This window comes from Notechis scutatus, chromosome 3, assembly GCF_049901735.1.
Source record: "Notechis scutatus isolate UNSWTSFEM ecotype Mainland chromosome 3, rNotScu1.2, whole genome shotgun sequence".
Taxonomy (NCBI): domain Eukaryota; kingdom Metazoa; phylum Chordata; class Lepidosauria; order Squamata; family Elapidae; genus Notechis; species Notechis scutatus.
In genome coordinates this window covers 88293519-88319587 of record NC_142011.1, presented here as the reverse complement: position 1 = coordinate 88319587, position 26069 = coordinate 88293519, and the positions used below count along the sequence as shown (strand labels likewise).

Below are 26069 nucleotides of genomic sequence, written 5' to 3'. Positions count from 1 at the left end.
CAGGCTCCTTGCCTCATTTTTTTAAAATTTAAAATACTGGAATCATTTTGTGAAGGAGTAAACCTTTCAGTCTTTCTTCCATTATTGTTACATAAAACAATCATAACATATTGTGAATGCATAATCCCAAATGTAACTAATGCAAAAGGGTTATGAGCCTCTACTTTAATTCATTGTCATTCATTAACTACCCGTCTAGTATAATTAAATTCCAAGAAAAAAATCTAAAATTCCTAGTCTTATATCATGCAACTATGTTTTCTATGAGTTTTATGTTTCAGAAGAACCGTAGTTATTAAAAGATGCATATGGGCCAGAGGGAGATGCAGGGTAGACGTTATTTTATTGTGGTATATTTTATAAGCATTTAGGTCAGACTGGCCTACAATGTGTTAAAAATAAAGAGTTCCACCTAACAATGCAGCTCAGCTGTTCCAGGCGTCTGCATGGAGGATCAGAAAGTGCCAGTATGACTTCCACGATTACAATCATAATTTCTGAGCAGCAATTTCCATGAGGATTTCAATGATGTACTACCATTATTCAAGCAAATGTACACAAACTACTTTCACAGAGCCTATTGCTGTCTTATGTTCTCTGAACATATTTAAATATTTCAACGTTCCAAAATAATCTGGGTATGATCTCTACTGGTGTGACTACAGCCCTTTGAGTTCATAAAGATTTGCCATACAGCCAACAAAGCTCTTCTGCATCAAAAGCAATTACCTGGACCCAAGCATAAAAGTAATTTCAAGTTTTATATTCAATGAAGAGCAGAAAGGGTTCCATTGGGCTTTATGGCCATTTTCGTTTACACACCTGAACAATTCATGCCTAATATTTATTGCACAGTAACGTTCTTCATTTCTTGGTTAATACAATTAGCATGTATTCTAACAATGGAATTTCAAGACTGGACAGAGCCACTTATTTAAATAAGTTTTCCAGATTTTTTTCAAAGCTCTATATTATAGTACATTATATACACATGAATATACTACTGTGGCTCCAAAAGGAAGTATAATACTTTTATAGAGTTTATATGGCTACTTTTAAAAATACATTTTAAAAATATTTTCAAATTAAGATAGTAAGCAATGAAATGTACTGTCCATAAATTGTAAGAATGTTCTTATCAAGTAAAGAAATTGTTCTCTGAAGACACATATTATCGGTTATGGCAATGTACAATGACATTCATCTAGCGTAGAACAAGTACCAGATACTGTAGTTATGCTGCTTCTAGTTGGTGAGGCTCTCTTTTTAAAAACTCAGAATGGTGCAGCAATCTAGTTTGTGGCATTCATACACACAAAGCTTCCAAATGAAAATATTAAATTGTTCCTCTTGGAGAATTCACCATGAAATTGTAAGACATTTACATCAGTACATTTTATAACATCAATTTCAGTGAATTAATTATTTACTATATAAAATATTATAAATCTACAAATGATTCAGTGATACTTCATTGGTTTTGAACAGGAATACTTATCAGAAACATCATCATCAAACCTTCTTCCCAAAACAAAACATATCTTCCCACCAGATATTATACTTTGATTCCATAGTTTTCCAGCCAGCCTGGTGAATTTATTGTTTGGTAGGTTATCGAATCCAAACTCCAACACCCGGAGGACATCAATATGGAAAAGACTACTGTAGGACAAAATGTTGTATCTCTTTGATTTGGTGTGTGTATGTGTGTGTGTGTGTGTGTGTGTGTGTACAGATCTCTGCATTCATATAAAATTAGAAAAGATTAAATAACTTGCAAAAACAGGTATGATTTAACAAATGCTGTCATGTGCTGTTGCAAGAAGAATGCATAGGACATTTCTGCAGCTGTCGAAAATGGTAAATCATTCCGATTTAACCCCAGAGTTCAAGTTGGAAGCACTTCTAGTTCCAGGTTCTAGAAGCAACCCATTCAAGTTTTGCTCTGGGCTTCCCTTCTTTTACAGAAGTTTGTTTTGCAAATTTAACTATTCAACATCATCCTTTTGACACAGTATAAACTCTTTCAGTGCCTGATAATCCTCCAACAGTATTTGGAAGTCCTTTTTCCACAATATTGGCAAAATATTGTGACATGGAAACTCTGTTATGCTTTAGTAGGATTTCCTGTTGGCTTTGGATCGTAACTATATAAGAAAGTAGCAACTATTACCAGAACAGCTCCAAGAAAAAATACACTAAAAAGAAAGAGAATAAATGTTTAGAATATGTATTTTGTACATTCATAACATGGGTATTTTATATAATGACTCTTACATAATGATTCGGGATGACATACACAATAAAAAATGAATGGAATGGAATGAATTAAATGAATGAATTATAAAGATAATAGTCAACCATCATGTAACCATCTAGCTAACACATTCAGCGTAGAATGGGACGTTTAGGCATGGACCCTTGGTCGCGCCTCCTTCACCCCAGCCACCCGCTTCACCCATTTACAACCAGCTTTCCTCCTCCACTGGCATTCCCTTGGCCATTCTCCGCCGCCAATGGGTCCCTGGCCCCTTTGCCTCTGGCCCTTCATCCCTGCCCATTTGCCCAGACACCAGGCCACTGGCAGCACAGGACAAATAATCCCCAGCCCAGGGGCATCAAACTCACGTCGTCACTGCAGCATTATGTGATGTATCGGGACATTTTTCCCCTTCGCTAAATCAGGTGTGGGCATGGCCAACATGTGATGAATCGGGCCAGGAGTTGGCAATGGGCCAATCCCAGAGGCTATGGGGGGCAGTGTTTAATGCAAGATTTTTTTAAAAAAAACAAAAACAGGCGAGTGTGTTGGGTGGCACCAGGAAGGGTAGAATGGCCGTCTCTAGGGAGCTTCACAAAGGTGGCTTGCCTCGCAACTCAGTCAGCTCCAACAAAAGTGGGGAGGAGAGGAGCAAGGCCGACACAGCTTCTAGCATTGTGGGGAGCGGGGGTGAGATGGCAAACAGATTCTGGCGTTGGCGGGGTTAGGGGGTGCGGCACGCAAATGGAAGTGGCACGTGGTGGAGGGGAAACAGAATTGCCTATTAGGCGTCACACCCGAGTGGCAACGGCAGGGTGTGCTGTAACTTACTTTGAACAGTCATTAAGTGGTTGGTCGTAAGTTGAAAACTATAGTCTTATAGTCTTGGAGGAAAACATTATATTTTTCCGTTTGAGTGCAAATCCACCTAGATGTTTTACTTACTTGTTTGCTTGTTTATATATTATTTTAGGCAGTGATAGAAATATAACACTAATAGAATCAAAATATCCAGATTAATTTATATTCAGCCACGCTTATCTAAAAAAAGTTGCCTTATTCTGAAACAATTGATTTAGGCTAATATTTTGTAGACAAAAATAGGACAACCCATACATTGCATTTTTTTCTTTCAAGACGTTTTCCAGATAACTATCTTGGCCCCATGCTATACCATCAAAATCTGGCAGCAAAATGCAGCTACTAAAGTTTGTGGATGAAAGAAAAACATGCATATTAAAAGCTCCTTCCTTACCATTGAATAAATCCACCCCATGGAGCTGAACTGGTTTATGTTTGAGTTGACATGTGCAATATTGCTCCACAAAAGATAGTTCCTTTATTATAGTGCAAAATATTTAGTTTATAAACTCACATATAAACATTTAAATTCAGTTTAAATTATACTTTATTTATATTTGTCCAAGGCATTTGCTGTGTTTTTAAAGGCAAAGTTAAAAATACAACTTACCTTGTAGGGACAAAATCTTGAAGCCAGAAGTATGAAATTAATGTTGACAATATAATAGATAATGATGTTGCAAATCCTTTTAAAATATTGTCTGCATATTTTATAACAGCTGCTATAACAAGGCCGCCAAGTGCCTGACAAAACATTGAAAATGTAATAGTCATTTTATTAACCTTAATGGTTAATCAGATAAAGCTTACTATTCATATTTAGCAAAGAAATCCTAAAAGAAAAGTTATTACTTTATTTTTATGTTACATTATTCTACCGCCTTAATCCTGAAAGCCATGATTTTTATATGTACTTTATTGAAGTTAGTCCTCGCTTAATGACCCTAATTGAGATTGGAATCTCCATCATTCAGTAAAGCAGTTACTCATTGGGGAAATCAAGTCACTACAGCTGTGTTCTTCAGCTGGGACAAGATTACCTTTTGTTTGCCTTGTAACACTGCCTCATCCTTTGCATAGGATCCTTTGCATGATAGAGTGCCTGATTACTGTCTTGTACACTCTGACAGCAATACAATCATGCCATAACTTGGGGGTGGGAGCCCAGAGTGTACTATGCAAACAACTTACTCTCTGGAAATCCTTTTATCTCCAATCTCTCTACAGGGGGGCAGAAGCAAGCAATTTCTGCAGACAGTCTCCTTTGCTTGACCCTTTCCAATTGCCAGCACAATCACACCACTCTCAAAATGTGTGATTAGCAAATAGCATACTTTCTTGAAACCCTTTGTGGGGTTGGGGAAGGCAAAGGACAGAAATAGATTGCTTTTTTTTTTTTTTTTGCCTTCCACACCCCCCAGAGCAGAGAGATTTCAAAAGAGTAAGCTCTTTTACACATCAGAAGCAATGCAATTGTGCTGGCAGTCTGAAAATACAGTCTTAAATGAGTCTTAAATACAATTGTAAATGGGCCACGAGCTTATTATTTTAGCACTATCATAACTTTAAATGGTTGCTGAACAAATAGTACATTAAATGCAGACCCCTTAAAATGTTTAATCTGAAAAAGAATCTCCCAATTTCAATATTTTAAATTAATTTAATATAATTGATTCTGGATGATTTATGCTAAAACATTTGACTAAATATATATTATATAACATATAAATATATAATATTAAACTGCATAGTATTGTATCATAAAAATTCAATTTTGCAAGTTTTAAAGTCTCCATTAGATCTAGTTTTTATACTCTCTTCTGCTTTTGGTTTAAAGTTGTTTCCATACTGTGCATTTTATTATGTCTTAATAAACACCCAAAGTGTTAAACTGTTCTTATTCTTAACCTTACCCTCTAACTAAATGAGGCAAAGTTAACCATTTCCTATCACTTCTATTTCTGTTTATCAAGAAACAGAAGTTCATTTTTCAAATAATTGGTATTCATAATTAGTGATGAGGGACAGAAGACTTACCTTGGAAGCATTTATAATAAAACAATTCAATAAAAATTAATGTGTCTGATTAACTGGGACATTTTTTTTTAATTCTTTCCACGCCAGTGGAATATTGGAACTCTGTCCTTTAAGATAAGCTTCCAAAAACTGAACAGAACAAGTTCAATTTTGGTATGGTGGGAGAAACTAGCAGCAAAAAAAAAAAAAAAAAAGGACTGGGTGTAAAAATGGAGGAAAACATTTCAGAAAAAAAAATATCTCAGGTATTTTAGGAGAGGCAGAATGCTGTTGACAGCTCTATTGTAAGGCCTGCCTCTGGTCACATGATTTAGAATGGAACACATGCAGCTTGCTTTATGCTTCCCAATGCATATATACATACATATTAACACATGGAGACAATCATGAGAGTAAGACAATACAGTCACACAATATATTACTTCATTGTACTAACTAAACAGACAGAACCTATAGCCAGTTCTGGTAAAGGAGCTGTAGAGTATTCTAGAAGCCAGACTGTGCAAGGTCCCTTATTTAAGACTTACTGTATCTCATCATGTGACCTGGAAATTGTGATTAAGAGGTTAAAAAAAATCCCAAAGCCATGCTTTCCCTTGCCTGGTTAAATAGAACATTTTTTTAAAGTATTAGTTGAACAAATCAATGGTAATTTCAGTACTGGTACAACACAAGCCTAATTGATAAAATGTAATGTTGGATGTATTACCTGCAGAACTACAACTATCCAGGTAAGCTTGTTATAACCTTGAAAAAATCCATTCTTTGATACAAGTTCTCCATCATAAATGTATACGCCCATCAATCCAAATATACTACCAAAAAATCCTGAAAGTCAAGACAAATATTGAGCCATGGTGAGTTGGACAGAAAAGAAATTCTGATTGTTCTTTTATGCTACCCAGTAACAATTTGGATTATGTACTTCAATAATTCAGGTGCAAGTAGAAACCTCTCTTAGTATCTTTAAATATTAGTTATTATTTTGTGCTGTATATAAGAAAATATCAAAGAATGGTGATGACACCCTAACTTTTGATCCTAAAAGCTGATATCAATGCAGCACCTCACAAATGCTATTTGCTCACTACAGTGAGTCTGTTGAAAGTCTCTATTACACATGTAAAGGACCTAAGCAGCTTCTATCAAGCATATGTGAGAAAGAGATACACTTAGGTTTTGAAAACTTATTTATTCAGACATGCCAATGATTATCTGCTAGATTTAGAACCTGCTTCTTTAACAAGTGTTACGGTTTTAAAACTAGATTTTCTATTTTCCTGAAATGGTTTCCATTTTAAATGGTTATCTTAATTACTTTGGAAGCAGTTTTATGTACAGCTTATCACAGCAAAAATATGCATAAAACCACTATTAATTGCAGTTGCATCTGTTAACCACTGTGGGGCAGAAAAGGGCTTATAGTTTCTAAATAGTGTAGAATAGTGTAGTAATATTAACCTCCTCATTTTTAAGGTCTACTGGAGAACTCTTTGATTTCGCATCTACATGAAATGAAATTTTATAGAAACCAAGTTAACCCATCCCAAGTAAGTAAGGCTTTTTTTCTGGAAGTTCTATCAGCCTATCTTATTATTACAGGTAGTCCTCAGTTAATGACCACTTGTCCTGCGACCACTGAAGTGACAACCAGTCTTTGTAGACCAGCTGTCCCAGGACCCCTGCAATCGTGTGATCGCAATATAGGCACCTGGCAACTGGCTTGCACTTCCACTGGTTGCACAGTCCTTGCAGTCACTTTGATTGTGATTTACAACCTTCCCTGCCATACCTCCTCAAGCAAAATCAAGGAGGAACCTAGCAAAGAAGGTCACAAATCATTCAGGGAATCTCTCCCACCCTTGCACCTTCCTCCAGCCCCTTTTAACGATTGTGCTGTACCTTTTCTACCACTGAAACACCTTTCATGCACTCCCCCCAAACCTGCCTGAGGTTGCATTATGCTTCCCTGCCACTAGTACACCTTGCACACTCTCCCCCAGCTGCACTCGAGCCATGACTTCCTCACCATCGCACACTCTTCCTGAGCCTTGCTGTGCTGGCACTGCACCTCCACCCACGGACCATCCCTGAGCCTCACTGAGTTCATGCCATGCCTCATCAGTGCACCCCCTTATTCCCTTTTCTATCCAGCAGCAGCCATTTACCTGCCTGCAGCCTGTTTGTGAGCCACCTGGCACTTTCAACTTCCTGCCGGCTTCCCCACTGACTTTGGTTGCTGGAACCCAGGGGAAAGTTGTGAAAAGGGGCTTACTTAATGTCAATAAGGATTAAAAGGATTGCATCCCTAAGCAATGTGGTCAGATTTTAGGACCACATCACTTAGCGATGGGAATTCTGATCCCAATTGCTGTAGTCACTTGAGGACTACCTGTATAATATATCAAAAACATGAGGACTGCCTATATATTACAAACAATAGAGGCAGCCCTCAACTTATGATCATTTAATGATAGTTTAAAGATATAATGGCTTCAGAAAAAAGTGACGTACAGTTGAGGTCACATTGGGGAAACTGGCAACTGACTCACTTTTATAATGGTTGCAGAACCTTGCAGTCACTTCTTAGTAGGCTTCTGACAAGCAGAGTTAATTGGGGAGCCTGGATTTGCTTAATAAATGTGTGTGTGGTTCACCTAATGATCACATGATTCATCTAACTATCACAGTAAAATTGGTAGTATAATTAGGTTTGGTCACGTGATGACTCGCTTAATGACCACATCATTTAGCAACCAAAATTCCGGTTCCAATTGTATTTGTCAGTCAAGGACTACCTGTATTACTGTTTTGAATTTTTTAAATTGCATCACTTCTGTTATTACATTTTATTGTTGCTGTTTGTGGTGGGCCATATTCTAGAACTTTGAATTATGTCTTAAGGTAGCACTACATTATATAGTTTAACAGACAGGCAATTTAATAAAAATGGGCACAGTTAATTTAAGACTTTCAACCACAGTTTAAAGACATTCAACTGCAACTTTGAATTACTTTATGAGGAGTTATGAGAGTACTTTTTTTTAATAGGCACTTTGGATTACACTACTTTTTATATAGGCATACAGTATATAAAATGCAGGTGCAATGATAATACTTATGTCGTTTCTCTTTAAAAACAGCTGTCTATATTCCTAAATCCACCTAGTGGGAGAAAATATTCATTTGTTTTCATCTTTAGTTAAAAATACTGCTATGATTTTTTTTTATTCCTAGATGTCTATTCAAACAGAAAAATGTCTTTAAATAAAAGCATTCTTCAATAAACATTTGTAGATACAAATATTTCCCTTTTTTGTCTTAAAAAGAAGGGTGCCACTGGGGTGAGCAGGTGACAAAACATGCATCATGACACAAAAACTGACTTACATACTTGCATCAGATGACAGGACACAAGTACGTAAGGGTGGATTATGCATCATGACATCACCACATGCATGTAATTTTGATGTGATCTTGGTTTGTTCAGATGCCTGTGATAATGGCTATAGAAAGATGGCAACATTTAGTTTAATTTAATTGGTTCTCATGTTAACACATTAGCTATTTGAAGTGAGACATACAATACTTCTTCTCTGACAGCAAAACCCCCACCATACCAAATTCATAAAAATACATTCGAAGTTTCAAAGGGGAGTTGTCATATAGCAAGAATGAGACAACTTTTTTATTTAAAAAAAATACATTCTTTGTATCACGGTAATAATTGCACTACAATTTGGATACTAGCCATTGCCTTTATCATCCATTGAATATTAGCAGAAATCAAACAGAAACTGACTCCAGTAATAAATATTCGTAACAGGATATAAATAATAGAGTTCCTTTTAGAAAAGTTAATATCAAACAGAGTGTAGCCTTTGTAACTCTAAACTTAACAGGTTGAACTACTCTTAATAATAAATGGATGCAAATCTAAATCTCTCCTTTAGATTTTTTTTTTTTAAAGACTTACCAAGCTGAATATTTCTAATCCATACTGATTGTTTTGTTTCTTTCAAAATTTTTTCAAAATATACTCCAGCAAATCCACTAGAAAAGCAGGCTATGAGTACTGCTAGCAAGCCCATAAGCTGTGATCCAGCTGAAAGTTCTTTAGCTGTTGTTGTCTGCAAATCTGATGGCCACTAAAGGAAATACAGTAATATATTAAAATATATTTAAATTAATGAATAAAATTAACAAGAAAGAAGTGGGGGGAAATGCAGTAACACACCGGTAACATTTCATATAATGGTCTCCTTTACAGCCAGTTCACGTACAAATTTCACAGATTCAGTCAAATCAGATTCATCAGTTGACGGCTATTCATTCAAGCATGTGATTAATCTATGCAAGCCACTAGTCACCACATACTGAAAGAAACTGTACTGACAAAAGGAATCCATTGAGTTTTGAATATAAAACCAAGCTGAAGCAAGTACTATTCAAAATAATATGCAATAGGATTTTAAGAACTACCAATCTGCTTTCTAATCTTACTCTGCCTAGTGGTTACAATAAATTTTTATGTCATTCACAGATTTACTAAATAAACATTTTATTACTAGATCTAAGGTTAATACTAGGTATAGAGGAAGTAATTCTCTTCACACAAGTATAGGCGGTAGAACATTAACATACAAACTTAAAGTGTAAAGTCCTACATTTTGGGAGAAAAAAATTAAAGGCACAAGAACAGGATTGGGAAAACTGGCTTGGCAGAGGTATAGGTGAACAAGATCCGGGTATTCAAGCTGAACATGAGCCAATAGTATGATTCAACTGCTAAAAAGCAAATACTATTTAGGAGGTTTACAAACATAAAATTGAGTCTAGATCATGGAAAACAACTATTTCATTTTACATTTACAATACTATGTTCAGTTCTGCATATCTCAGCCTAAAAAGGACAATGACAAACTAGAGTCACTTCAGAAGAAGGCTACCATATACAGGTAGCTGACATGACCACAATTGAGCCCAAAATCTATGTTGCTAAGTGAGACATTTGTTAAGAGAATTTTGCCCCATTTTACGACTTTTCTTGCCACATTTGTTAAATGAATCACTGCAGCTGTTAAATTTGTAAGATGGTTAAGTGAATCTGTCTATCCCATTGACTTTGCCTATCGTAAAGTCGCAAAAAGGGTCCCATGAACCTGGGACGCTAAATATGAGTCAGTTGCTACTTGTCAGAATTTTGATCATGTGACCATGGAGATGTACAATGCTTATAAGTATAAAAAATGGTCACAAGTCACTTTTTTTCGAATGGTCACTAAGCAAATACTACCTATAATGCAGAGATCAGAAACCTACCATCTGTAAGTTAAGCCTGCACAAGAAATACAGTTGAAGGAAGATGGGATAGCAGTCTTCAGATAAACTAACTTTGTGAAAATACCTCTTTTTCATAGTTCAGAGGTGGTATTCAGCAGGTTCTGACCAGTTCTGGAGAACTGGTAGCGGAAATTTTGAGTAGTTCGGAGAACCGGTAGCAGAAATGTTGAGTAGTTTGGAATACCACCTCTGATTGGCCCCGCTCCATCTATTCTCTGCTTCCCAAGTCCCAGCTGAGCACTGGGTCTTCTTTTGTTGCCCTGCACAGGAGAACAGAGCTGGAAAGCAGGTTAATGGGGTGGGGAGAGAATGGAGATTTTGCAGTATCCCTCCCTTGCCACGCCCACCAAGCCACACCCACAGAACTGGTAGTAAAAATGTTTGCATCCCACCACTGTTATAGCTGGTATGCTAGAGGGCAGCCAAATCCTATTTAAATGCAGTATAGGAGTGATGAGGCATCAACCAAGTTTCTATTACCAAAACAAATTAAGATTGTCCCTGCCAGCATTAAGACACATATTCATAACAGTATTTACCTGTACAAATGCAACACCAGCCATCAGGATCACTAATGAAAGCCACTGATATACACCTAATTTCTTACTGAGCATTGACACGGAAAATAATGCAGTTGTGAGGATTTTCAGCTGATATGTGACCTAAAAAGGTAAAAGAAAAAAATAAAATAAAATAGCCCATGGTTTGATTTCTGAGTTTTAACGATAAGACACTATCAAAATAAAGTACCTGGTAAGTGGCTGCATCTAGATTTGACAGAGCAACATAAAGCAGGTTATTCTGCAGAGTGTAAATCCCAGAGGGAATAGCAAGTTTAAGGGTCTCCATTGGTTTGTTAAGAATTTCATCATGTAACACTCTGTTCAGAGTTCGCAAGCTGCACTCTATGCAAAGAGAAAATGCAGTATATATTATTAGTTAGAAGGAAGCCGATCCATTTTAATCACTTTGTAGCTAAACATTTTAATGCTTTTAATGTGAAACATGCCATTTCTAAGGGACTGGAATATTCTGAAATTTGTGAAGGACCTAGATTCCCCTCCTTCTTTGTCATCATTTTTATTTCCTTAAATAATGAATATGGGCAGACAACAGCTAGACCAAAATCTAGTAAGTGAACGTGTTCCTATGGCTAAGTTCTACCTTCACAGTATATCTTTCAGAGTATACAGGTAGTCCTCAACTTATGACTGGAACAACTGGAATGGAATTTTGGTCATAACTCATTACGGTCCTAAGTCGAGTCACCACGTGACTGGAATCTGATTTTTCAACCGTTTTTACTGCAGTCATATGTTGAGTCGCCGTAATTGTGAGTCATGTGTTTTAAGTGCAAATCCACTTTCCCCAATGGAGTTTTTTTTTACCAGAAACCATCAGAAATTGAGGCCGTTTTCGCCCTCCCAGGAGCTCAAGGGGAGCCTCTGAAGCCTTTGAAGGCCGAAAAATGGGTTAGAATTAGGGTTAGGCTCTCCTCGAGCCCCTGGGAGGGCGAAAATGGCCTCCTCTGGGCTCCAGAAGCCCTCCAGAGGCTGAAAACGGGCACTTCCGGTATTTCCAGAAGGCCCATTTTTCAGCCTCCTAAAGTTGCAGAGGCTTACCTCGAGCCTCAGGGAGGCTGAAAACTGCCTCAAACGGGCCAAAAATCAGCTGGAAGGCGCGCGCATGCACAGTTCAGGTAAGTTTGGCTGGGGCTCGTGTGCCCACCCACACAAACAGCTGATTATATCATTCAAGGCACTGATCAGTGGTGGGATTCAAATTTTTTTTACTACCGGTTCTGTGGGCATGGCTTGGTGGATGTGGCAAGGGAAGGATACTGTAAAATCTCCAGTCAGAAATGGTATTTGCCAGTTCTCCGAACTACTCAAAATTTCCACTACCAGTTCTCCAGAACTGATCAGAACCTTCTGAATACTACCTCTGGCACTGACGAATCAAATTTGAATTTCCTTTCCTCGTAATTACTCTCCATGCCCCCATGTACCCCTTCTGTAAGTATTTTCAAGTTTACGTAGCTTAAGTTTATGTTAGCTACCGGTATCTGAACCTTTAAAAAGCAAACTACGATTTCCAAGTCTCTACGATTTCTTTAATAAATATACTTATTTGGCCAATGTATTTGATTTACTCCTGGGAAGGAGTCTTATTAACTTCTTATATAATATCTGAAGATAATACTGAGATACTTACTGCTGTCTTTGTAAACCAACAAAATGCAAGCAGTAATTTTCAAAAGTTCAGCAATGACCACCGCAGTTGAAGACAAATAACGAGGTCTTTCTTCTTTCAGTGTCCGAGAATATCGCATAGTCAACACCAAACTAGTTGTCTGGAAGACTAATATGCTCAAAGAAAGGTATTTTAAGTTGGTAGACATAGTTTGATTATCACCTTCCTGAAAAAGAAAGTCAGAAGAGGATGGGAGAGAAAGAATTAATTATACAGATTATTTTGTCATGTGATATATTCCCTGTTGAGAGCAGGGCCAGCATATAAAATGGGAAGGCTGAAGAGCCACATTAGGAAAGAAGGTGATGTGGCCTTCTTACAATTTTATTAATTAATTTATTTGCTTTATATTAATTTATTTGAATTATACTATTCTTTATATTTAACAAGAATCAGTCTGGAATGTCTTGAATGCTGAGTAGGTTTCCTTTAATATCAACCAGTTGGCAGATTTCTTGGCAGATCTGTAGAATCAAGTGCTTTAAGAAACCAAATTCTAAAAGGAAGTTTCTTGTCTAACAAAACCGATAGCCAATCTAGACCAATGCTCTTGGATATAATACATATAATTCTCAATATAACTTTTAGCTGAACCCACCATTTGTATCATTTCTCAAAGGTAAAAAGGAGTTTTGCCTTTTTGAAAATTTAGTCAAAATATGAATATTGCTCATAAGAAAAATACTGTGTTAATAAAGTAGACCAACATTTTGTACAACATAAAAAAACCTTAACAAAATCTGTCACAAGTTGTGATGATGTTACAGACTGAAATCAAAGTGCTGTTGTTATTTTAGAATAGAGGATTCTGCATTCCTTTATGTGTGTGATAGTTTGTGTGTGCGCGCGCGCATGCAGTTACTGAGATATTCAGGATGGAATGGTTTGAGTTATGCCGTTCCTTACAGATTAATTTATTATTGAGTACTTCCTCTTTCCCTTAAATTTCAGATCGCTGAAATGTGTGCTCGTCTACTCCTAAGTGGCAGTTTTCTTAAGGCAGACCCCATGGATATACCAAACTTCAGGCTACTTTTCCTCTTTCACAGGCTCATTTTTTTCAGAATATTCAAAGTCTTCATGTTTTTACTATGTTTCTGTTGGCCGTGATAAAAGAATTGCCTGTCTGTGGCTTTGGATAGCATGACTTTGGATTAAGTCACAGAAGAGTACTGAAACATGTTCCATGTTGAAGTTAGGACTAAATTATATTATATACATATTATTTATTTGTTTGTTTATTGGCGAGGATAACTTACTAAAACATGATCAGTTGGGAAAAGGCCTCTGTTACTAGTTTCCTTGAGAAATTACTCTTTCTGTAATTTAGCCCTAAAACATTGACAATACAGCTAACTTTACAGTATTACAAACTATTGTTGTAATGAAATGATCAAAATACCATTCTGCTCCTGAGACTACCTCACAAACTAGGAGAGACATGCAGTAAAAAGATTTTCTAAAAATTACTATTAAAATACTTCATTTGGAACAATTGACAGAAACTTTTAATAGATAGTAACAAATCCTAAGTTCTTAACTGTTTTTCCATTATTCTGTCAAAATTTCCTCCTCAGAAACCTTTTGACTTGACAATATTTGGATTCATGTGCCATGTTAAATGGTTTAACTATGGTGTATGGAACTGTATTGAAGCCTAAATCAAATAAGTAGCCTATCACTAAATATGTTGAACATTTACTTTCGTGTTAATTATTGGTTATCTTTCTTGATATGTCTATGCAATGCCTTAACATATTGCTGATTTATTATCTTTAAAGAAAAATGAAGGAGATAATTCACACCTATGGGAAGATTAACTAATCTCTATTCATAAAGATTTTTTCTATACTGTAGAATGAACCTCTTGCGTATAGTTTTAAGAATCATAGCTTTTTCCAACATGTGCTTCATTTTTAATACATAATTAAAGAGCTGTTGCTTATGTCTCGGGGTAGAAATTGCAGCAACTATTTGAAGAGAATGCCAACTCGACCCCTATTGTTTGCTCCTAAACTTCAAGACCCCAAATATACTATTTAATTTTTGCCAGAGCAAAGTCCTTCCACTCCTAAAGAAAATGAAAACAACTTGCTCTGAAGGAGTTAGGACGCTACTAGTCCTCTCATACTATTTGCTCAGTAAAAGAAATTAAAACCTATAATGCTTACCTAAGATATTTCTCTTTCCTGTTAAGTTGGAAATGCAAGCAGGAAAAAAACTTCTGGTAACAATGCGGAGATTTAATAAAAAAAAAGGAAAAATTCACCCTTTGAAGAAATTATCAACAAAATCATCTGTGCTATCTGGACATTTGTTTCTCTTGTTAAATATATCTGGTGGCTGCTAAGTAGCAAAAAATCTAAACTAACCAATTTCACTTCAGGAAAGAAAGAACAAATTTTTAAAGGTGGCTCTGGGAAACTATTCATGATTAAGATTTTATTTATTTAGGCATATATTAAATTTGTATAACCACCCATCTATCAAGAAGATACATATATTTGTTTTGCCCATCCCTTGTAGCCACCAGAGTAAGTATTTTGATTTCTAGTTCAGATCAGGCTCCAAAAACTAAGATCCAAATGGATACTCCATATATATAAAGCCAAAGGTAGTTAGTCACACAGGCTCAGAATAAATAGGACAAAAACATGGCAAAACAGAATCACATCCGCTCCTGTATGCCTCCCTAATTCAAACGGACATTTTCCTGAACCAATGTGTGAGCCCTGTGAAAGCTGTGGCTTCTTTGAACAGCAGTCAACAGAGAGGTACCAATGCAGATCTTAAAATATCACACCCATGTTGGTTCTATATACTGCATACATACAATGCTGGTAGACTAACTGTTCAAGTCTAAGCCAGTGACATCTCCCACCTTGTTCCAAATCCCTGCATGACACTGCTGGAATGAAATTTTGAGCCTACTGCATCTAACTCCAAGGAAGTAGATTCAGCAGGACTGCTGCCTATCTTCAGTAATGGGCTTGTTGAAAGGAAACAAACTAAGCCAAAAGTATTGTTGATCAGTCAGAAGGTCTAGGCCAGGGGTCTCAAACACAATTTACCTGGGGGCCGCTGGAGGCAGAGTCTGGGTGAGGCTGGGCCGCATAATATTATACTTTATATTTATATTATACACTAATATTATACTTTCATATCACGATGGGGGCCACAGGATATCGTCCTGAGGGCCGCAATTGGCCCGCGGGCCGCGAGAATGAGACCTCTGGTCTAGGCATTTTGGATGGGGACTACATTTCCTGAAAGAGAAAGTTCACAGTGCTTCCTGATCTCTATATCTTTATGCAGAGGTCTCCAAACTTGGCAACTTTTAAGACTTGTGGACTTCAACTCCCAGAATTCTCCAGCCAGCATAGAGAATTCTGGGAGTTGAAGTCTACAAGTCTTAAAGTTGCCAAGTTTGGGGACCCATGTCTTTATGGATTTCCAGATTAGTGACAGAAGCAAGGTAGGCACTTGCTCCATCATGTTAATGCGTCTATTGCAACTCTTCTCAAACCAGCAAGAGTTGCATGGTTACAGGGCAACAGCTATGGTGAGCCCCATGAAAGGCAAATTTTAGAATTCTGTATTCAGGCTGCTAATGGATTCATGCTATTAGGACCAGGGATGGGATTCGACCGGTATAACTACCGGTTCTGTTGCTCTGCGCCGTGTGCGCATGCGCGAGTCACGTGAGTGCAATTTACGACCTGCTGAGCTGCCCAGAGAGCTGAGCAGTGCTGCGTGCAGGTGCACAGTGGTTGGAAAAGCCCTTTTTTCCTGCTTTTTCAACCACAGATGTGTCACTCAAAGCAGCTGAGGTTGAAAAAGCAGGAAATAAAGGACAGGTAAGAGCCCGGGCAGGCGGGTGGGCTAAAACAGCAGCAGACATAAAACTGGTTCTATGTCTGCTGCTCTTCAGAGCACCTGGTTCTACAGAGGTGGACAGAACCAGTAGAATCCTACCCCTGATTAGGACCAGACTGTGCCCATATTGATGAACCTGAAGGCAGCCAACTTTTTTCTGAAGCACAATTTAAGGTGTTGCTCTAATTTTTAAAATCCAAAATTGCTGGGGCCTAACATCATTTTTTTTAACTGTCCAAAAAGAACAGCAGGAGACACTCTCTTAAAGATATAAGCACTATCCAAACATTATTTATTAGACATATGAGAAAAGGCCCTTTCTTTTGCTCGCCCCAAGCTATGCTCCTTATGAATTTTAATAAGGTTTTTTCCTTTTTCTGTTTTCAGAAAAAGAAAACGATACTTTCTTCTTTAGCCAAGATATTTTAGTCTCAGAGGAAATAAAGACATCAAGAGTGACTCTGTTTTTATCAGATGTTAATTGTTTGTTCTATTTTTATTGTAGCTTTAAACAATTTAACTGGGGCAGAAAGGTAATAAATAAACCGAAGTTCTTTTAAAACAATTCAAAAGGATACTTTTACTCCATAAAAGTACTTTTACTTGTCTTGAATCAAGAGTCAAATAATTCAATTTTAAATTTGGCAAAGGAATTATTGAATACATAGATATCTCAATGTCATTTCAAAAAATAGGTCTAATTGTAACATTCTGAAAATCAGTATTTGGATTGGGCAGATGGAGAGCTATATTATAAATTGCTATCAGTTGAGGGAAGGATACAACTATATAGCTTTCAATTGTATCTGGGTCTAAAGTCATAGTTTTTGTACCCAGCAATAATTAGAATCTACTATCATTTTATACTTTGTTTGTATATGCATATTTTAAATTAACAAGGTACTAAAAAGAATACCAAACTTATTTTTAGGATTAAAATATGGTAAAATACAGGAATTATAAAAATTATCTTTTAAAATATTGTGAATTTGGGGCATAAGGCAAGCAGAACATGTTTTGGAAACTTTGCCATTATCTCCACTGAGGGATTCTTGGTTTTTTTGCCTAAATGTGTATGCAGGTAATGTATAAATACATACACTTACTGTATGTCTATATTGTTACAATCCTTCTGTATGATGTTCATATATCCAGGGTATTTTAGTTTAATTTGGAGATTAGTACAAACATTAAAATACAATCCAGTAAAAATTAAATATTTAAGTTAATTAATCAAGTGTTATGTAGGATTGACTCTAACATAGTCAACCTATCTATTTTAACAAGATGAATGGTTGTTTACCCTGGATACAAGTTTTACTACTTTTGTCAGGAGGTATCAAATAACTATTTTCTGTTCATTAAAAATCAACATTAAGAAATCTACTCACAAATTCTAAACCAAAACATTTTTACATAGATTTAGGTTCTGAACCTAAATCTATTTAATTACTGTATATTCAAAGCAACATAACTGATCCTACAGAAAGTAGACATACAATGAACAAATTCAATATAATGGCAATTTACAATGATCAAAGTATTCATGGTTTCATGCTGTTTTTCCTGCCTGATTTTACCACATGTGGGCTATCAACTCTATCCTAACGAACAGAAGACAACATTGTGAAATTTATTGAATATCCATTGCTAATATTGTTAACACACCTACTTCCTCTTCAAATGCAGTTTTTAAAACTGATATTTCTAAAAGCAGCATATAACACAGCACTGAGATCAATGAAAAATGCAAAAAAAGTGCTTGACAAATTTCAAACTCTTTTGGCATACTAAACAGCACATCTCTGGATCCCAATCATTTTACATTTTACCAGTATTCAGTGTAACTATCAAAATCTTCTTAATATTGCTTTCCTAATAAATAATACATACTAGAAAATGTTTTAAAAATGCATATAGATATACCAACTTCAAGAACAAGCTTCTTCTGAATTTCCATGGTTCCCAAACAAAAATGAGAGCAGTATTCAGTCAGTCTTGTGGTTAAGGTACATAAAGTATATCAACCAGTATCTGCTGCTGTACAAGTTCAAAACAAAATGATAACCTCAAAAATTGGGTAGTCACAACTTGCCAAATCCATTTTTTCATTCTCATATTCTTCTTCAGTAAACATCAAACTTGAAGTTTAGGAAAAATGTTCCTTTTTCAGTAGAAATAGTAGCTCCATAGTTTAATAACTCCAAATGACAGTTTTTGCACAGCTCGTATGAACAGAAAGTAATGTAGAAAGGAAATTTCTTTCAGTGCAGTGTAGTCTCTAGTAATGTACTAAAGCCAAATGAGGTGTCAGCACTTATGCAACAATAATTTACATTTTATGCAAGGGCAATAAATCACCCATTATGCTACCTCATACGTAACAGGCTTCTGATTGTTTCCTCTAGCTTAGCAACGTAAGATTTATAATCTTCAGCACGCTATCTCATTTCACAAAGCACCTAATATTAAATATTAAATACAGAACCAGTGTCATTTCAGTAGCCTCCAGTAGTTGTTGGAGTCTTGGTGTTCTACATAAATGACCGTGGCTCTAGCAATCATCATTTTGCAACAAATATAATATTTGACATTGTTTTAGAAATATATTAAACATATTTTGCTCCAAACTCTCTATGTGTCAGGCTCCAAAAAAACATGCAGAGAAACCTCTAAGCAGTTTTCTTTATTATTCCTCACCTACAGACAGAATCTTGGCAAATTAAAGCAGACTATTTGCATCATTAAAGATATATATTGAGAACCTCTAAAGAGGAGCTCTCTTGACCATTTTTGTCCCAACCAAACTACTTCAACTGTTCTCTCTCTTGCTCCTTTAGAATGCAGTCCCTCCCTCCTGGGAACCTAAATTATATTCCACCACATTTTTGGTGGAAGAGCAGCATAGGAATAAAAATAATCTTGTTAAAAAAAAAAAAGGTTAACCTGAATATAAATGTATGCAATTGTGCTATAAATATTTTGACAGATTCACCAGCAGAGTTAATATAAATAATCCCCCAAATTTTACTTTGTTGGGATAATGATTATATGCTGCTGCTTCCTTGGTTATTGTGCTTGTTCCAAAGATGACACATGAGTTACAGCATAGTACCTTTATGAGTATGAGAAGATAAATTGTCGTAGCACACACTGGTAGTCCTCAATTACAACAGTTCATTTAATGACCATTCAAAGTTATAACAGCACTGAAAAAAGTGATGTATGTCCATTTTTCACATTTACAACCTTTGTAACATCTTCATGATCATGTGACCATAATTCAGATGCTTGGCAACTGGTTCATACTTATGACTGTTGCTGTGTCCCAAGATCATTGTGAGCCCCTTTTGCGACCTTTTGACAAGCAAAGTCAACGAGGAAGCCAGATTCACTTAACAACCAAGTTACTAGCTTATCAACTGCAGTGATTCACTTAACAATTGTGGCAAGAAAGATCATATAATGGGGCAAAACTCACTTAACAACAGAAATTTTGGGCTCAATTATGGTAGTAAGTCAAGGACTACCTGTAATGTCCAGAATCATAATTTATTTCATAGAGATAGTTACCGTATTTGCCGGCGTATAAGACGACCCGGCGTATAAGACGACCCCCCACCACCACCGGAAACGCCTCCAGAAATCCCCGGGGCTGCAGCGGCAGGGCGGAGTGCCAGGGGCCGTGGGAAGAGCAGGAAGGCTGCAGCCTCGGGCGGAGCGAGGCGAGCGGGATGAAGCGGAAGCGACGCAGGGGATCCAGGAAGCCAGAGGCGCCTTCGCTGCGTCCAACAAGCATCCGAAAGCCGGCAGTGGATATACCGGCGTATAAGACGACCCCCCACTTGGAGGCATGTTTTTCGGGCAAAAAGTCGTCTTATACGCCGGCAAATACGGTATATCCCAAAATGGTGTATAGTATCACACTGGGATTGTGTTTCATTGTTCCTTTAGTTCTACTTATTTAAATTCCTATGTTGCAATACTTTGAATGATATTTTCTAACTTCAAAAGCTTCCTAGAGAAATATAATGCAAAAGTTACTAAAAGTGTAAGAAAGCTATGAAATATAAATATAATTACTGGATTCTTCTAGCTCTTTTCCAGATTGACAGATTGTAAGTGACAAATTAGAGGTTCTTCTTAAAAACACTCCCATAATTCGATAAGAGGTTCAATTCTACTTGTTTGCCACAACCTAGATTTTATTAAAACAATATTTGGTAAACAGGAATATTCCTATTGTTCTTTGAGACTAGTGGAGGTTTGCTTCTTCCTGTTTGGCAACCTCAAAAAGGTCTCCATAATAATGACAACCATGTTATAAAATTATTGCCTTGGGAATTTTCCTTCAGTATATTTCTTTCCTACTTCCTGGTTCAGTACCTTCCTGGTCTTATCTAAATTCAGAAGCAAAACAGAATTAGATCTATTGAATATTAATCAGAGATTACCAGACCTACACACCAGAGAAGGTCCTCAATCTATTACCACATTTGGGACTTAGCAATTTCCATTGCTAAGTAATGCAGTTGTAAAATGTGACATCGTGTGATTGCACTGCTTAGCATCAGCCATTCCAGCACTCCCCATTGCCATCATTAACTGAATTCTACTAATGGTTAGCTGAGGATTTATCCCAATCCAAACTATTCTGGGTTTAGTCCCTCTCATCTGGTTTTCAGTAAGATAAGACATTGCCTTCAACTTCCCCCGTTGGTCAGCTTACACCATGTCTTGGGAGGCAGCAAATAACTGCACAGCTCTGGGGCTGCTTGCTATATAGGGTCCTCAATTTATGAACACAAATGAGCCCAAAATGTATGTGGCTGAGAAATTCGTTAAGTGAGTTTTGCCCCATTTTACAGCGTTTCTCACCACATTTGCTAAATGAATCACAGAGGTTCTTACGTTAATGGTTGTTAAGTGAATTTGGCTTCCCCATTGGCTTTGCTTGTCAGAAGGTCACAAAAGAGGATCATATGACCCCAGGACACTGCAACCGTCATAAATATGAGTCAGTTGCCAAGGGCCTGAATTTTGATCACATGACCATGGGGATGCCACAACGGTCCTAAGTATGAAGAATGATCTTAAGTCACTTTTTTCAGTGCCATTGTAACTTTGGTCACTAAATGAACTGTTGTAAGTTGAGAACTACCTGTACTGTGTCTCAGGGGCTTCTTGGTGCACCACAGCTCTGGGGCTGCAAAAGCCATAACCACCACAGCCCAGTCTATCAGGTTGGACCACAGGGACCTCTTGGCACTCTGCAGCTTTGGGACTACAAGAAGAATCTGAGTTGCAGCATAGTGCAAGGTCCAGGCCAACTGGGCCCAGCACAAACCCTTAGCTGTCTGGGGAAACCCAAACCGCCCCAGCTTGATGAAGCATGTCCAGTCTGACATGAGGCCATCTTCCCTAGGTTTCACGAGGAAACCTCCATGTACAATCTGGGGAAGAATGCCTCATACAGCAGGCAGCTGCCTCGGAAGCGCCAACTATGGCAAACAGGTTGTAAAACGGGACGCAACTCACTTAACTGTCTTCCTTAGCAACATAAATGTTGGGTTTAGTTGTGGTCATAAGTTGAGGACTACCTTGTCAGCTGCCTTGGGCACTTTGCAAACATGAATGAATGAGGAAATAAGCTCACCTTTCCTGTACTGCTTGTTTCCAATGCACTTTAGCTTACTCCATTACATTTATATTATCTAAACTTGCCTTTTCCATTTGATTTTTCTATGATGCCACACTTAATAGTCTGAGACTAGTAATGTCTAAAGAAACTATTTAAATAAGAACATATAGAAACCTACAATGTAGAGATAGAACATAATTCCAGAGAAATAGATTCTAACTTTTCTAACCAGAAGCTCTTGTGCAGTTCTTTTGTCCTTATATCCTTCAACTACCCTTTGTGGCAAAGAAAAGATAGAAAAGTGGCAAAATATTAAATATTTGCAAATGGAAGATGACAGCATCTGGAACTCACTTATCTGAAATCAGATGTGGTGCGACTTGATTCATAGTTGTTACTTTAAAGATACAGGAAAAGTACGTGTGGTTTTCAAATACAGCAATCAGCAGACACACTGTCATTTCTATGCAGTTTCTAGTTCAACTTTTGATAATCCATCTAAATTCCAGGATATTAACGTACTGTATCACCTTCTGTTTATTTTGTCTATCTGCCAACATTGACCTTTGTTATTCTTTTACTTAAAAAAAAAACTTATTTGCAATTAGAAAAAATAAGCTAGGAACAAGTTCTGCTACTGAAAGACTTTCTTTCAATGGTTCAACAAAGAAAGGTGATATCTGAGTAGTGTTTTACCTTTTAAAATATTTGTATGAAAGACTAAAGCATTCCAACGAGGGCAACTCTGCCAGTTAACCAGGTTCAGCATAAAGAGTAGTGATATTGTTCAAAGATTTTCCAGCTGAAGCATATAAATTGTAATTAAATTATTTTCGTAGTCTTTTCTGATTGAAAGGATAGCAAATAGGACAATATTAATATGTTGTACTACTGACTCCAGATCCTTTAAATACAGTATATAAAATATTCAGTTTTCTATTGGTTTCCTATAAAAGTAAGTTCCTGTTTTATCTATGTAATTATGCCACCACGAATTTCTTATCTGACAAGTTCACATTTTTCTCTCATATTTTTTCAGTTAGAGGTAGGGAAAGTTCCCATTTAAAAATGTAGTTTTTCCTGAATATTTTTTTAACAGTAAATATACCAAAAAATCTTTTAAATGGAAAAAAAAAACAATTTTGTAAGGCTAGTATGTAAAAAATATAGTAAAAGTAATATCAGAATACTTTTTAAAATAATTGTATATTTTAAATATATACTAGTGCTATTAATCAAAGGGAACTATTCCATCTTTTTCACTGAAATGGTTGTTTTTCTAATAAAGAGAGAAATGTAGATGATGTGGAGAAAAGTGACAGAATTACAAATGCAAAGTTATGTCCTCTAAACTCCAAAGCTTTTAGAAGAATAATTATACAATGAATGACATGTCTGTTAGCTTCCATCATAAGATGACTACCATAACAGTATGATATATAATGGAAGGATAAAGGGATAATAATCCAGCAATTATGGAAATTCTGGGATGCACTGAGTTTTGTGTTACTAGTTCTTAGATGATTAATAGTTATTAAGTACACACAGGATGTAACCTTTCTTGTTCTCTATTATAACAATATAAAAACTGTTAGTGATGTTTAAACAAATACAGCTGGGCATGTAGCACTTATTAATACATCAATATTGCATGTATGCTACTCTCCCTGTTGGCAGAAAGTTTCCTAGCAGGTAACTGAGATAGGTGGGATATGAATTTAAAAAACAAATAATCAAATAAAAATAAACCTATAAGCTTGGTTCAAAATAGGAATTAATTCAAAGTACATACAGGAACTGTCAGCAGCCATATATAATTTTAAAATATAAATATGTCTCTATACAATATATTTGAATAAAAATAGTGTAACTTTGCCCTTTGTGTGTATGTTTAATACAACTTTACTGGTAGGACAATCTTTCTTTGCATTATATTACTGTCCCTTGCTTCAAATTGATTAATAATCACTTCTTACGTTGTGCTTTGAATGTGCCATAATGAATGATCAACATTCATTTATACAGGAAAGTCACAGGATTTTTTATTTGATAATGTTAGCCAACCTTTCCATTTTTCTGTTCCTTTGCCAATACATTGAAAATCTTACCATTTTATTCCCATTTTATTCCTAAGCAATAGTCCATACTATAAACACTTGCTTACATACAACATTTGCTTGTATGTAAGCAAGCAAATGACTGGATCTGGATGGCTGCAGTGGACACATGTGTACATTTGGTTAGATGGTCCTTGTTTCTGGTATCGTTGTTCTATACTGCCTTATATTTTTACGTTCATTGATTTTTACCACGCCCACTGCATTGTAACTCACCTTTCGGAATAGTCGCGCATCCTGCTTCTTGTCCCCAAAGCTATTGTTTCTTAATCCCTTTGCTCCTGCCTGAGCCACTTCCTGCCATTGATATATGTTGCTCCTCTAGTTTTACAAGTTTTCGCGTTTAATTTCTACAGTTAGGGATTAGGATTTTTTTTTTTTAAAAAAAAAATCTTTGTGAAGCTTCGCGCTTTAAGGATTAACGCACAACCCGCTCCTCTTAGCCAACCGAGGCAATAAGCACTCTGTGCATGCTCCGGGAACAGGCGATTTCATTCATTCCTCGACCACAGAATCCCTCGCCAGCAACCCTTGGCTACCATAACTGAGTTCGAGACGGAGCAGAGAGCTCTCCTCCAACCAGCAAATCCCATCCCATCCCAGTCCCAAAGAGAGAGGCGACCCAGCTGCCTTAACTTGGAAAGGAATGGCACTCCGCATAGCCTCAGGGACGCGCTCTCCAAAGAAGGTTTCAGACGCAGATGTTACCAGCCTCGGGATGAAGAAGCCGCTTTAAAGGCGCTGACCAAGCGAGGGCGAGCGCAAGTGCAATCCGATCCTGCCATCTCTCCACTTTTGCCCGCCGTGGGGAGCGTTACCCTGCATCCCATCCCTCGCTCCCCGCTTCCAGGTTCTGCCTCGCTTCAGTTCAACCTAAGCTGCACCCATCCATCCATCCATCCGACCAGATCCTCCCAGCCGCCTCCTTCCTGTCCGCTCGCGCCTAGTTAGGAGTTCCCAGCTTGCGGGTTTGCCCTCCCTGCTTAGCAATCCCCCTGTTTCCGCTTTAGCCCTCCCGGGTCTCTTCTCCCGACTCTCACCTGCCGCGCTGGGAGCCTGGCACGCTTCCCTTCCGGGTGCTTCTTTTTTCCCCGGTGCCGCCCCGTCACTACTCCGGCTGCAGCCGCGGCTCCGCCCGCTCGGTTCCCAGGCCCGCGGCTCTTTTTTTCCCCCCGCGTTGCCAGTCTTCGAGGAAGGGTTGGGAAAGACGCTCCGTGGCGGGAGAGGCAGCAGTCGGAACGTCCTGGAAGAGAAGAGGCCGCCGGGGCTGGCAGAAAAGGGAACGGCAACATCCGAAAAGACTGGCTCTATGATGGATGCAATCTCTCTCTCTCTGTCTCTCTCTCTCTCTCTGCCACCCTCCTTTTTTCTTTCTTTCTTGCTATCTCCATTTGCCAATTGTTAAAATACATCCCAGTCTATGGGAACCTGTACTGTATTTCACTAATTGTTCCTTAATCCTGTTCCTGCAGGGCCATTGTCAACTTAGCTATGCATTTTGCAGCTTTTCACAGAAGGGCGAATGAATTCATATAAAAGAAAGAAGTCTTAGCTGTGGCCTTGCTTTTGTTTTTGTTGCCTTAGGGAAAACTTTGAAACCTGGAGTGAGAATTTGTGAATGGCAAATCTCTTTTATCTAAAGCTTATCTCTTGTCACTTAGAAACATTAGTAGGTTGTCAA

At 37.4% G+C, this 26069-nt stretch overlaps 1 protein-coding gene across 9 annotated transcripts; it reads right to left on the bottom strand.

Annotated features, from left to right (window-relative positions):
- Positions 1-324: 324 nt before the first annotated feature.
- Positions 325-25466, bottom strand: SLC35A3 (solute carrier family 35 member A3). 9 transcript variants are annotated; one of them, XM_087960725.1, is made up of 9 exons: positions 25429-25466; positions 24605-24738; positions 12716-12920; positions 11252-11406; positions 11041-11163; positions 9135-9306; positions 5868-5986; positions 3732-3865; positions 325-2198 (listed from the first exon to the last, which is right to left on the bottom strand). In XM_087960725.1, exons 3-9 carry the CDS (start codon positions 12900-12902, stop codon positions 2108-2110), a joined length of 981 nt encoding a protein of 326 aa, XP_087816851.1. In that variant the 5' UTR covers positions 12903-12920; positions 24605-24738; positions 25429-25466; the 3' UTR covers positions 325-2107. The 9 variants fall into 9 exon arrangements, with proteins under 9 accessions (XP_087816851.1, XP_026527596.1, XP_026527598.1 ...); XM_026671811.2 differs by having other exon boundaries at positions 24605-25466; XM_026671813.2 differs by lacking the exon at positions 24605-24738.
- Between the last annotated feature and the right edge of the window lie 603 nt (positions 25467-26069).

Coding starts and splice junctions, on each gene's coding strand:
- SLC35A3 (XM_026671810.2), bottom strand. CDS start 18,590: ATGGAAATTCAGAAGAAGCTTGTTCTTGAA. Junction 11,164..11,251: donor TAGATGCAGCCACTTACCAG/GTACTTTATTTT, acceptor TTACCTTTTTAG/GTCACATATCAGCTGAAAAT. Junction 3,866..5,867: donor GGATAGTTGTAGTTCTGCAG/GTAATACATCCA, acceptor ATGTTTTGTCAG/GCACTTGGCGGCCTTGTTAT.